Source organism: Rattus norvegicus, chromosome 9, assembly GCF_036323735.1.
Source record: "Rattus norvegicus strain BN/NHsdMcwi chromosome 9, GRCr8, whole genome shotgun sequence".
Lineage (NCBI taxonomy): Eukaryota > Metazoa > Chordata > Mammalia > Rodentia > Muridae > Rattus > Rattus norvegicus.
In genome coordinates, this window is record NC_086027.1 from 104,940,716 (window position 1) to 104,956,091 (window position 15,376).

General features: G+C 36.6%; 1 protein-coding gene across 9 annotated transcripts in view; it reads right to left on the reverse strand.

Moving 5' to 3' along the window:
• Positions 1 to 6,793: 6,793 nt before the first annotated feature.
• The window catches only part of Slco6c1 (solute carrier organic anion transporter family, member 6c1), an 80,571-nt gene continuing 71,988 nt past the window's right edge, over positions 6,794 to 15,376 (reverse strand). For 8 of the 9 annotated variants that reach the window (XM_063266805.1, XM_063266804.1, XM_063266808.1 and 5 more), the window contains 2 exons: positions 11,616 to 11,778; positions 6,794 to 6,958 (listed from right to left, as the gene is read on the reverse strand). In XM_063266805.1, coding sequence (XP_063122875.1) covers positions 11,639 to 11,778 — 140 coding nt within the window. In that variant the 3' untranslated portion in view covers positions 6,794 to 6,958; positions 11,616 to 11,638. 9 annotated transcript variants of the gene reach the window in all.

Sequence of the window (15,376 nt, forward strand, 5' to 3'; positions counted from 1 at the left end):
ATTTAGAAAATGATTTCTTTTTAAGAAACTTTGGTATGACTGATTTGAGGCTTCCACATACAATATGTAGATACCTTTTTCTTCCATGGCCACATCATCATGGGCTGTTAATCTACTTATATAAAAGGAAGACAGAACATTCTTGGAGTAACCAGAGGTTAGTTTATTTTGAGGGAAACTAAGACTAGGAGAGTATAGCTGACATATGGGCATGTAAAAGGATCCATTCCACTGTCAGATAATGAAGAATAGGTTTAGATTGAAATCACAATAATCAGATCATTCATGCTGTAATTAAAAAATAGGTTGACAAAACATATTGAAATCTTATTTGCTTCTTGACTAATGGAAATATGTTGTACTAATTACACAGTCAATTCAATACAAACAAGAGTCATATTGTGAAGACAGTTCCTCAGCTGAAGACTTTCCCCCATCAGATTGGCCTATGAGTGTGTCTGTGGAACATCATCTTGTTTTCTAATTGATGTTGGAGCATCTAGCCTACTGTGGGAAGCACTAGCTGTGGTCCAGGCTGAATAAGTGAGGTAGTTGAACAAGACGGACAAAGCAAACCAGTAAACAGCATTTTTCCACATTCTCTTTCTTATTTCCCCTGTCCAGGATTTTACCTGGATTCCTGCCCTGTCAGTTCCATTATGGGACATGGTAGTGTAAGGTAAACAAATAACTCCCCAAGTCCTTTACATCAATGCTTCATCAAAAGAACAGAAAGCAAACTAGGGCAGATATTAGTCCCACACACTTGAGGAATCAATGTCATTAATCTAATTCTTGGGCATGGATGACTAGGAAAGGATTTTGGAGTTTTGGACAGAAAAGGCCATTAAGTGCTCTGAGAGCAGGGAGCTCTTATGCGAAGTTGGAAGGGAGGAAGGGTGAGAAAGATACAGATGATGGCGAATTTGCTTGTGAAGTTTCAAAGAAAAACAAGGATTCTTAACAGAGTCATGTGAATGATATTTTGGATTAAGAAACCATGGAAACAAAACTATTACTGGGACAATCTATGTTGGTTGGATGAAATAGAATAAGCAGTTGTGACTAATGGGAGACATGTGCCATTGAGATGTGATACTCTGGGAAGAATTTTCTGATGGTCTACACACAGAAACTGTGGTCCAGAGAAGAGCAAGGCTACATTTCAAACTTGGTAATATGTCAATGTCTACCATATGTACTGATTTTGGTGGTTTGAAACCAGCAGGATTGAAGGGGTTATGGATGACAATTAAAGTGTGGCCTGGTACTGTGAGAGACCAGGGAAGGCCACTGGTAAAAATGTTGCCTCAACAATAATGGAGGTTCCAGGACTGAAGAAGTCATGGAGAACACTAGGTTTGATATCACATGCTAGGGTTGGAGTCCCCGAAGAGACTGGTCATTGGTAAAGATACAGCTTCAGTGGCAGGGAAGTCACTAACTTATAGGAGATGCACAGACCTTGGAGGGAGCACCAAGGACATCAGAGATCAGAGCCAATCTGATGCTGTGAGACATAAAATCACAGTTAAACTTCGTGTTTAGCTGTAATGGTGTGCCCTACTGCTAATAAGTAGAAGGAAGCTACTCTAAGACTTCAGAGGTGAACATACTCCTCTGAATTTAGGAAAGCGTGTTTTTAAATGAAGATAACAGGATCTGATTCAGGGGAGAACAGTGGTAAGTATCGAAGAAGCTTGGAGAGAAGTTTTGGCCCACTTCTTAAATTCCTTCAGCTTGAAATATTCAGCACACTAAGACACAGTATTTTGGGATATGATCATTTTCCATCATTCTGCTTTATTTACAATCATCCTATGTTTAAATGTGTACATGATAAGAAACAATCTTTCATGTGAGATACTCATAGCATAGATCAAGCATCTGAGTGCAATAGCTTTATAATTGTTCACAAGTGTGCGTGTGTGCATGTGTGCGTGTATGCGTGTGTGTGTGTGATATAAATATTTTTATAGCTTATTTGTTCTGTAGAAAAATTTTTAGGGAAGTAAGACTGTTAAATATAAAATGAATATTCTCCATTACACGCGTGAGAGCTGTGTCATATATTATATAATGGGTATCTAATAATTCTTGACCTTCCAGTTTTTATCTCAGTGGTTCCAGGATCTTTAAACAAAGCCATGTATGATGGTTTAAATAGTTCTGCTCTCCTCTTGTATAGTCCAACTAAGCTTCTATATAGATTAAGCTAAGCCAACCGTATCTCACCAGAATTAGAACTTCACATACTAGTCTAATAGATGGGGAAAAAACCAACAGGGTTGCTATCTTTCCTTATTGTTGTTTTTTTTTCATATAGCTTTTTTCCTCCTATTTAACAAGATGGACTGACATCCTTTCATCTGTTCCTGTGACAGTGAGAATATTTAAAGGAAAAGGAAAACAAGAACAAAGACACTACCTAAGGTACAACCAGTGTAGCAATGCTACAGTAGAAAGCATATCACATGTGTATCCTTAACATCTCTGCCTTGAACATATGGTACCATAGCTTGTCCTCTGGAAATTGGAGCAAGTTTTCATCTAAGAATTCTTTAAGTTTCAAACCCAATTATTGAAAATAGGAGGGTGGAAACGTGAATTTGTTTTCATTTTTGTGATTTTCCTCATATTCTATCTCCAGATAAATGTAATAAAATAATTATTATCAACAGCTAAGATGCAGAAAATATCATTATAGTCTAAATAAGGTTGTTTTCCTTGTGTCTTAGTTGGGGTTTTACTACTGTGAACAGATACCATGACCAAGGCATGTCCTCTTACAAAGGACAGCACTTAAGTAGGACTAGCTTACAAGTTAAGAGGTTCAGTTCATTGTCATCGAGGCGGGGAGCATGGCAGCATCTAGCCAGTCACGGCAAGGAAAGAACTTAGAGTTCTAAATCTTGACCCAAATCCACTAGAAGATTGACTTCCATGCAGATAGGAGGAGGGTCTCAAAGAGCACCCTCAACCCCAGTGATGCACTTTCTCCAACAAGGCCACAACTACTCCAAGAAGTCCACACCTCCTAATAGTGCTACTCCCTGGATCAAACATATTCAAACCATCATATTTTATAATAGTAAACTTTCAAAAGAACTGAGAGTGATGATTTACTCCTGTAGGTGTAGCAGATAAGTAGGATGAGAAAGAGGACCTTATTTTCCTTTTTACCTTTTATTACTTTTTTCTTTTATTGGGTATTTTTAATTTACATTTCAAATGTTATTCCATTTCCTGGTTTCCCCTCCAGAAACATGATATCTCCCCCTGCTTCTGTGAGGGCTCCCCCACCGATGCACCCACCCACTCCCTCCCGACTTCCTGCACTGACATTCCCCTAAGATATTCTTTGGTCTTAGGATGAAATGTTCTATAGATATGTTATATCCATTCGGGTCATAAGTTCTGTAAGTTTCACTGTATCTCTGTTTAGTTTCCGTTTCCATCTGTCCATTGATGAGAATGTAGCGTTGAAGTTTCCCACTATTATTGTGTGAGGTGCAATGTGTGCTTTGAGCTTTAGTAAAGTTTCTTTTAGGAATGTGGGTGCCCTTGCATTTAGAGCATAGAAATTCAGAATTGAGGGTTCATTTTGGTGAATTTTTACTTTGAGGAGCATAAAGTGTCCTTCCTTATCTTTTTTGATAACTTTTGGTTGAAAGTCGATTTTATTCAATATTATAATGGCTACTCCACCTTGTTTCTTGGGACCATTTATTTGGGAAAATTTTTCCTGTCCTTTTACTCTGAGGAAGTGTCTTTGTCACAGAGGTATATTTCCTGTGTGTAGCAAAATGCTGGGTCCTGTTTACGTATCCATTTTCTTACTCTATGTCTTTTTATTGAGGAATTGAATCCATTGATGATAATAGATATTAAGGAATAATGATTGTTGCTTCCTGTTATTTTTTGTTGTTAGAGGTGGAATTATGTTTGTGTGGCTGTCTTTCTTTGGTTTTGTTGAAAGAAGATTCCTTTTCTGCACATACGTTTCTGCCAAAACCACCACCTGTTGACTTAAAAGAATGCCTTATTCAGGGTCATAGTATTTTATACTTACTTCTGACCAAGGAAACCATCTCAGAGGCAGAGTAGTATGACAGAGGTCCCATGGTCATGAAATCCATGGATATAACCATGCTTCACAGCATCCTAAAGCATCTTGCCTTATAGGAAGATGGAATGACCTTTGAAGGCATAGTTAGATCAATTAGCTGGCTGTGGCATGGAGGACTGGGGCAGAATTCTTTAGAAGACATATGCTTTGAATCAGTTTTTGATATATGGTACAGTTTCTCCCATAGTCAGGATCCATGGGTCCAGGAATCAAGGGGTAGAAAAAGAAATAGTTCACTTACTATCACTCCTAGTGATTCACTAGGAAAGTTTGTGCTTTCTTTCTCTGAAACCCTGTTCTTCTTGTCTAGAAGTTTTGGTTCCTAAAGTACTCGTACCAAGAACCACAACATTCATTCCATTGAAATGGAAGCTCAGACATTCTCCTGGTTATTTTGGGCTTCTAATGCCCTTAAAACATCAAACTAAGAATGGAATAGCAGTATTAGGATAGGTGATAAATTCAGATTACTATGGAGAAATTGGATTGCCTCTCCACAATGGAGGTAACAAGAACTATGTTTGGGGTGTAGGAAATTTTTGAGGGGCCTCTTAGTACTAACATGTGGTGTGAATAAAGTCAATAGGAACCTACATTAGATTAATATAAACAGGATGACAAAGGACACAAACCCATCAGGAATAAAGGTATGGGCCACTTCTTCAGGAAAAGAGCCACGATGCTTGCAGAGGGTGGAGGAAACACAGAAGGGGTAGTAGAGGAGATAGCTTTAAATATCATCTAAGGCTACATGACCAGTTGCAGTAATGTGGATTATAAGTGAAATGAATGCTTCAATTTTATTTTATTAAGGATGCATTCGTGCAGATATTCTAAATTTACAATGTACTTAAGGTTATAGTATGGATAGTTATATGTCAGGCATATTTATGTTCTGGTTATTTGTTTTCATTTGGACACGAGATATGATTTGTGTCAACGTGACCATATCTGGAATAAACTCTAGTCCAGAAATGGAGAACAACACACCTGTGATTCATATCTTGATGCTGGAAGACGGACGCCTTTAATCCATACTTAGAGGAATAAATTAAATCTGGGCTTTTTGTTTGAGTCCTACATAAGGACAATGGAAGTAGCAATGGTTTGTTGTTCTTCGCCTGTTTGTACTTTCTTTGCCAGCACATCCACCAAAGCCGACCTCTTCAGAATTCCAGCTTCTATAGACGACCACCTGAAACATCCAGTCTTGTGGAACTGAGCAATTACTAGATTCTTATATTTTCCATTTATTGCTGGCCATTGTTGGGTTACTTGGTTACTTGGACTGTAGCTTGTAAGTCATTCATATATGAATATATATATAATATTTATATAATTATATAATATTTTAAGATATGTTATAAACCATATAGTATATTAATATTTACACATACAATATATTCATCTAAAAGTTCTGTGACTCTAGAGAACCCTGACTAATAAAGCTGTTTGTTGCTACTTTGTGGGTTCTTCTTTTTTCTACCTTTTAGCTAGGTCAGTCCCAAGTACAATTGCTCATTTTTGATTCAGTCTCTGGAAGCCTCAAAGGACCCAGGTTTGTTGATTCTCTGAGATTTCTTGTGCTTTCCTTGACTCCTCTGACTCTTACAATCCTTCTTCACCCTCTTCTACAGGATTCCATAAGCTCTACCAAATGTTTGGCTGTGGTCCTCTGAATCAGTTTCCATCAGTTACTGGGTGAAGTTTCTCTGACAGTAGTTGGGCTTGGTACAAATCTATGAGTACAGAAGAATATATTTAGGAATTATTTTCTATCCTAGGTCTCTGAGCTATCCAGCCTCTCAGTCCTGGTCTTCCAGACAGTACAAAGAATGGTCTCCCTCTCATGAATTGTGTCTCAAGCTGGATGAGTCATTGTTTGGCCACTTCCACATTTGTTCTTCTACTTTTAGCCCAGATCATCTAACTCGACCCAGCTATACCACTCCTGGCATATACACAAAGGATACTTCACCATACCACAAGGACACTTCCTCAATCATGTTAACTGGTGCTTTATTCATAATAGATAGCCAGAAATGTGCTACTTAAAAGACAGCCAAATTGGTTTTAAGGAAAGCAGTTGCTGGGTTTTTATCTACACTGTCTACTTCTTCTTTATAATTGTCCTGAGTTAATTTATGAACCAAAACCTATGTTCTGCTGTAGCAAAAAGCTAATTTAAGTCTTCCCCCTACATCCCAACTTACACGTTTTTATCATAACATTTGTTTTCCTTCAAGATAGAAAAAAGGTAATAATGTAGATTTAACGTGCCCTTAATGAAGCAGTACATATTACATGTACTATCAATGAGAATCTGAATATATTTTTAATATTCTCTAGCTGTGTATCAATATTCAGATCATATTTAGATTAAAGAATATTTTAACAGTTGTAATTTAAAAATTTGAAATTAACTCCTACTGGAATTTACATTACATGTAGAATAATATTTTAAAATTCTATACTAGAGCTAGCAAATGGCTTAGTGGGAAAGGGTGCTTGTCTAGAGATGAAAACCTTAGCTCTGTGCCAATAGCCCACAAGCTGATATGAGAAAACTGACTCCTGAGAATTGTGCAGGCAAAATTTATGCCTGTAACACACACACTGTCCCCTCAATAAAACTAAGAAAAAATGGTAATCCATAAAACATGATTAGAAATGTTTCATACAAATACTTTTATTATGAAAATAAAGACCCACATAGATACTTTAATGGCATTTTTCTCTTCTGAAATTATAGCATAGTCACAATCTTACAAAATATCTGAAGGATAGACTGCTGTCCTTAGAACTTGGAACCTCACAGATTCTCCAGTCCTATAGATTTAAACCAAAAACAGTGAGTAAATTTTCACATAAAAACTAGCTTATGGATTTTCATATTGCATGTTCAAATTAAAGAGTGTGAGTACAATGGATATTCCCTGCTTTACACTTCCTTCTGTGCGCCATAGGTATGGACAGAGGACAGAGCCACCATTCATGCAAGGACACATTTCCATGCAAGACTGCCAATCCGCCAGAGAAGAAAACAGCACGGAAAACTGGCTTATGAGTTCTTGATATAGAAAATCAATTTATCTAGTACTTGGTTGATACAGTACTTGAACAATATAACATAAAATGTGAATAATACATGAATAGTTAAAACCTCTTCAGAGGAATGCTTTAATTTGAGGAAAATTCCATACATTGAAGGATACCTATTCTCTTTTCAAGTGCGACTGTTTCTTTACAAGAAATTGTTGTGATTAAATATAAATATAAGAATAAAGTAAAAATGGAAAATTGACTCAGGTTATTAGGTATTGCTAATAAAATTTGTGTGAAAGTAAAATGAGAGATACCTGAAGACATTAAATTCATGTCTTCTAAAGTAAAAAACAGCACACAACAGGTAGTTTGAAGTTTCTGGTGTAATCTATGTCAAATCATCAATGAATATAATTTTGACTCTAAATAGCTAAAGTAATGTATTTTGAATATTTAGTACAAATTTAAGTTAAATTTCATGATATGTTCTGTAGTGAAATAGCTAATTTATAGGATTATGAGAAACAATTATCTATACTCTGGATAAAAAGTACCAAAATTATATATTAGGGGCTGAAAGATGGATTTATGGGTAAAAACTCTAACCATCAAGATTAATGATTTAAATTGTCCTTTCTACTCCATACACATGCCATGGCATGCCATGTAAATTTGTTTGCATATGCACAGATACATATACACACATACACACAGAGGTAAAAAAAATATAATTTAAAAAATAGATTGAGTTCCATGCTCAATTGCATGGCCCAATACGCAAGCATACGTAGGCACCACTAACTGCCCATATTGCAATAAATATCTACACACACACACACACACACACACACACACACACAGATATGCACGCGCACACACACACGCACACACACAGATATGCACACGCACACACACACACATACACACAAATATGCACGCGCACACACACATGCACACACAGAGACATGCACGCGCACACACACGCACACACACAGACATGTATGCACACACACACGCACATACACACACATATATACCACATGACATGAAGTTGAGAATGGTACATGTTGAAAAGATATGAGACAAGTTGGAGGAGATGAAGGGTAGATAGGAAATATTTTATTTTCTGTATGTCTGAAATCCTCAAAAAATATAATAGAACACTTTACATTCTAAGAAATAGAGATAATCTTCCATGGCCTATGTCCAGTAACTAATAGGGAAACACTGTAGCATCAAACTCTCCATGTTTTCACATTTCCATCTCAAATTCCTCTTTCAAGTGTGATCTTTCTATTAAGAGTATCTGTGTGCTCTCTGTTCCCTAAGATCCAATTTCCCAATCTCATCTCGAGCTCAGCATCAAAAGACCTGAGTTAACTCTTCCGGGCCCCTTGGGGCCATCTCCTTATAACCTCACCTCCAAACCTGGCTCATTTCTTTATCCTAGTTCCTAACTCCAGCAGGACCCCTCTGCTAAACCAAATATCAGTCTTGAGAAAGTGAGCTTGGCTATCTGAAGATCTTCACTTCTCCCTCTGTTCCCCCAGATCCAATCCCCCCTGTTTTGCTCCAGATCTGCAGCAGAATACCTGTGGTAGACTTTCCTGTGAATCCCAAACATGTTGCCCCTTCTAACCTTCCTCCCCCATAAAGTTCTTTGTCCCAGACCCAGACAGAAGCATGCATTCCCTACTAATCCAAGGGCTGCTCTTGCCAGGGCAACTCCCAGGAGAATACAGAGATAAAAATTGTAAAAATAAATTAAAGTATCATTGTTTGTAGATGATATAATATACATATGTAACCCTCAAAATTCAACTGTGAACTCCTACACTTTATAAACACTTTGAGCAAAGTAGATAGATACCATATTAATTCAGTACCCCTCCTGTATATAAATAACAAATTAACTTAGAATGAAACTGGGAAACGGTTCCTTTCATAATAGCCACAAATAATGTAAAGTATCATGAGAGTAATTCTACTCAAGCAAATAAAAGACTTGCACTATAAAAGCCTACAAATTTCAAAGAGAGAAATTGAAGAAGATATCAGAAAATTAAAAGATCTCCCATGCTCATGGATAGATAGGTAAGATTCAGAAAGTAAAAATAGCCATCCTACTAAAAGCAATCCAAATATTCAGTGCGATATCCATAAAATTTCAACACAGACTTTGAATGCCAATTTTCAGATTCACAAACTTTCTCCTCCTCCCCTTCTTCCTTTCCTCCCTCCCTCCTTCCCTCCCTCCCTTCCTATATAGTACCTACCTACTTATCTATCTATCTATCTATCTATCTATCTATCTATCTATCTATCTATCTATCTATCTATCTCTAACACACACACACACCAGCACACACACATACACACACACGCACACACACATGCACACACACCTGCACGCACAAACACACGCATACACACACATGCACAAACACGCACACATGTACAGACACACAGACACACAGACACATAGACTCACACACAGACAAATGTACACACACACACGTGCATGCACACACACACGCACACATACACACACCTGCACACACACATAGCTGCACACACATGCACGCGCGCACACACACATGCATGCGTGCACACACACAACTGCACACACACACATGCACGCATGCACACACACACACACACACACACACACAAAACTGGATAGCACAAGAACAACTGCTGGAGGCATCACAATGTCAACTTATATTACAGAGTCTTAGGAATAAAAACCAAATGACTTTGGCATAAAAACAGACAAGCTGCTCAATGGAATAAAACCGAAGACACAGACACAAATCCCCACTTGTACGGACACCTACTTTTTGACAAATAGTCAAGAAACACACACTGGAAAGAAGAGAGCATCTTCAACAAACAGTGCTACTTAAACTGAATGTCTGTGTATAGACATATGCAATTAAATCCATATTAGTCACTCTTCATACAACTCAACTCCAAAATGGATAGTACTTTTAATTTAAAACATAAAAGCATACACACTGCACCTGATCAATGAGAATGGGAAGTCACAAATTGTCTTGAACTCATTAGCACTGAATGGAACACAGCATGGGCTGTAAGATCAACAGTTAATACACAGGACCTCATGAAAATGATATCTTATGGAAATCAAAGGACACCCTCAGTGGGATACACAACAGTCTACCAACATCATATCCTATAGAGGAATAATATTCAAAATCTATAAATAATTCTAGAAGCTTCAAAAATGAACTTATAGAATACAGAAAACTCTCTGTAGAGGAAACTCAAATGCCTGGAAAACAAAGAAATGTTCACCATCTTGGCCATTAAAGAAATACAAATCAAAATGATTTTGATATTTAATTGTAAAACTGTCAGAATGGCTAAGATGAATAACACAAGTGACAGGTCATACTGGCAATGATGTGGAATAAGAGAAACACTCCTCCATTGCTTGTGGGAGTATAAACCTATACAGCAATTATGGGAACCAATATGCCAGCCTCCTAGTAATTTGGGAATCAATCTACCTCAAGATCCAGCTATACCACCTTGAGCATAGACCCCAAGTTTGTTTCACCCTATCACATGTTTATTATAACTTTATTTAGAATAGTCAGAAACTGGAAACCACCTAGATACTTCTCAACTGAAGAATGGATAAAGAAAATTTGTTAATTTCACACAATGAAGTATTACCCATCTGTTAAAAAAAATATTGGAGGCAGAGGGGAGGAGGAATGGGATGAGGAACTATGGAAAGGCAGACCTGGAGCGGGGCAAAGACTGGAATGTAAAAATTAAAAGTAAAAAAAAATTAAATGGAAAAAGAAGTGACATTATGGGTGCTGTAGAGATGGCTCATTAGTTTAGGACACTCCTTGCTCTCCTGAAAGTCATGAGTTCAATTCCCAACACCCATTTGACAGTTCATAACTGTCTGAAGCTTCCTTCTGATGTACAGGTGTGCATGCAGAAAAAGTACCCATATACATAAAATCCATAAATACATATACATCTTTAAAAATGACATTATGAAATTTGAAGGATTTTCTTATATATTATTATATTTTTTGATGTGTTTGCTTGTTATATGCTTGAAATCTTGTCTTTTCTAATGAGAAGCAGGTAGGGAGTTCATCTGGAGGTGAGGGAGTGTGGGAAAAACTAAGAAAAGAAGAGGGAAGGAAACTATTCAGTACATGTTTTATAAGAAACTAATCTATTTCCAAGAAAAGGAAAAAATGATCTACACTATTTAAGACTTCAGAAAAGTGAACATTTCAAAATATACTCATTAATCTTAACACATATTTTTACGCTCATAATAAAAATTGTGGGAGTATATGAGACATTTTAAATGCAACTATTCAATATTATTGTTTTAACATTATAAATATAATATTCTATTGACAAAGGGAAAGCATTCAACTCTTACCCAATGAAGAAAACATTTATTAATTAAGCTCTTCTTTCTTTTTGTGCCTTTGAAGCTTTTACATGTGTGGTTTTGCTGTCACTGATTTTGCCCTTTACCACATAATCATATATATGAATTGCATAAATGTTCAACAATGCTGTAAATAATTTGAAAGAAACCCCTGAAATTAAAACAAAATAATAGATTAAATGTAACTATATCATATTTAACAAAAGTTTTTGAATGAAAAATGGGATTTACCTAAAGGAAAGATACAGTTTATTTCAGAAGGTGCTAATTAATTCTCCATTTATGAAATACAATTGATATATGTCACATTATATATTTTAACATGCTTACAAAATTTTTCATATTTATCATATAGCTTCCAAATGTAATGTTTGATAAATTAATGAGCTATGTAAAATTGCAAGTACATAAATAAATTATATCTTCAAACTTTAACTATTAATAGGAACTGAAATTGCTTAAAGCTTTATGTAGCATAATTGTTTGAAATATTGATCACTTTTACTACACGCAAATATTATTATAATTATTTTATAATTTTATTGATGTTGCAGTTTTTAAAATTATAATGTATTACATAAAAATAAACTCCACAAATAAAACAACCTGTTAGAATCAAAATGTTGTAGTAAATCAATTCCATTTATCTAATACAGTCACTTCAAAAGACAAAAATCATTAAGACTTTTTTATATATGGACTGTCTTATCTGTCATAAGAAATATAATCTCAAAGACATAGTATCTGCAACTTACAAGTATTATTAACATGACAATTATATCTAGTGAATGAGTGTAATGAACATTTGGAGACACAAAGTTTGAGAAAAAATGAGAAATTATTAAAAATATACTTAGTAGCTCTTTCAGGAAGAGTGGCATGCTAGGAAAACTGTATCTGAACACAGTGGAAAATATCCAGATGGTACACTAAATTTTTTATGTTTAATAACTAAAGAAATAAGGAATTAACATCCAAAGGACAGGAGAACTTCATGACAGTGACATGGGGTACATTTTCCACAAGAAATCAGGGCAAGACTTGGAAAACCACACATTCACCCAAGAAGAATCTGTGAGAGAACGTAGCATTCTGTTGTAGTCTTACAAAGACTGACATGGAATGACTGCATAAAACAGAATGCAAAGAAATACCAAGAGACGTGCTTAATATTGAGAGGGAAATACTCAAACAACCAAACAGCAATGGTATGGCATTGGCAGCATCTTGTTTGTTTGTTTTGGTTTTTCAATTGGTGAAAATGGCTTTGCATTCTATGTAGCAGTATACAAGGAATACTAATATTACAAATGATTGAAGACTAGATGATTAATCCTTTGAAATGTGTTTCTGTAAATACAGCATGAAATTTTTCTGTATTCTAGGATTTAATTCACTAGAACATTCTGTATATGCTTTTTCTAGCTAGGTTTTTAAATTATCTAATGCATTTAAATCCAAAACATTAACCTCCTTCCTGGTACACCCTCCATGAGTTCTTCCCTCTCCACACCTTCCCCTATGTTTATGAGAGGGTTTGCCTGCACCCACCCACCCACCCATTCCCACTTTACCCCACTAGCATCCCCGCTTCTTTGGGGCATCAAGTCTCTACAAGATTACATGCATCCTTTCCCACTGAGGCCAGACAAGGCAATCTGCTACATATATATGTATGTATGTATGTGTGTGTGTGTGTGTGTGTGTGTGTGTGTGTATTGTTTGTGTATGTATATGTATGTATGTGTATATGTACGTATGTGTACACATGTGTACATATGTGTACGTATGTGTGTATATGTATGTATATGTGTATGTGTATGTGTATGTGTATGTGTACGTGTACGTGTATGTGTATGTGTATGTGTATGTGTATGTGTATGTGTATGTGTATGTGTATGTGTATGTGTATGTGTATGTGTATGTGTATGTGTATGTGTATGTATATGTACATGTACATGTACATGTACATGTACATGTATATGTATATAGCTGGGGCCACAGACCAGATAATATATGCTCCTTGGTTGGCAACTTAGCCTCTGGGAGTTCTGAGGGGTCTGGTTTAGTTGAATCTGTTGCTCTTCCTATGGGATTGCAATCCCTTTCAACTCCTTCAGTCCTTTCCCTGACTCTTCCATGGGGTTCCTAGACCTCAGTCCTATGGTTGGCTTTAAGAATCTGTCTCTGTCTCAGTCAGCTGCTGGTAGAGCCCTTAGAGGACAGACATGCTCTTGTCTGCAATGACAAAATGGTATCAGTAATAGTGCTGGGTGCCTGCCCATGGGATGGATCCCAATTTGGGCCAGTCACTGGATGACCTTTCTTTCCGTCTCTGCTACATTTTTGTTCCTGACTTCCTTAAGACAGTAACAATTCTGGGTCAAGAATTTTGAAAATGGGTGGGTGGTTCCATTGGGAGTCATGTCTATTTACTGGAGGTGGTCTCTTCCTGTTCCATCTCCTCCTCCCTGCTGGGCATTTCCGCTAAGGCCATCCCCATTGGATCCTGGGAGCCTCTCAGATCCCTGGTGTTTGGGGCTTTCAAAGGTTTCCCTATCCCCAACCCCACACTGCTGTATATTTCAGTTCATTCTCCGGGTCTTCTGGACATCCCTCCTGTCTTTTTCCATTGAGAATTCTCTGGTTAGCTCTGTATCCCATTTTTTAATTGGGTATTTGGTTTTCTGAAGTCTAACTTAATTGAATTCTTCATATACTTTAGATATTAGCACAGTATCTGACATAGGGTTACTGAAGATGTTATCCCAAACGGCAGCTTGCCATTTTGTCTTATTGACAGTGTCCTTTGCCTTACAGAAGCTTTTTAGTTTCATGAGGTCCTGTTTGTCAATTTTTGATCTGAGAGCCTGAACCACTGATGTTCTCTTCAGTAAATTTTTCCCTGTACCAATATGTTTGAGGCTATTTCCCATTTTCTCTTCTATTAGAGCCAGTGTATTTGATTTTATGTGTAGGTCTTTGATCCACTTAGACTTGATCTTTGTCCAGGGTGATAAATATGGATCAATTTGCATTCTTCTACATACAGACTGTCAGTTAGACCAGCACCATTTTGAAGTTGCTTTCTTTTTCCACTGGATGATTTTGGCTTCCTTGTCAAAGATCAAGTGTCCATAGGTCTGTGGGTCTTTTTCTGGGTCTTCAATTCTCTTCCACTGATCTACCTGTCCATCTCTGTGCTAGTACCATGCAGCTGTTATTACTCTTGCTCTGAAGTACAGCTTGAGTTCAGGGATGGCGATTCCCCAAGAAGTTCTTTTGTTGTTGAGAATTGTTTTCAATATCTTGATTTTTTCCTGTTATTCCATATTTAGGTGAGAATTGCTCTTTCTGTGTCTGGGAAATAGTGAGTTGGAATTTTGCTTGAGAATGCATTGAACTTGTGGGTTGCTTTTGGTAAGATGATCATTTTTACTATATTAATCCTACTGATATATGGTCATGAGAGATCTTTCCATCTTCTAAGATCTTCTTCAATTTCTTATTTCAGGGGCTTGAAGTTCTTGTCATATAATTCTTTCACTTTACTGGTTAGAGTCACACCAATATATTTTGTATTATTTGTGACTACTGTGAATGGATATAAAATTAACTCAATCAATAGCCATCTTTTATATAAAGGATAAATGGGCCAAGAAAGAAATTAGGGAAACAACATCTTTCACAGTATGACAATTTTCTCTTCCAATCCAATCTATTTGCTGTTCTGTAGGCTTTCTATACTT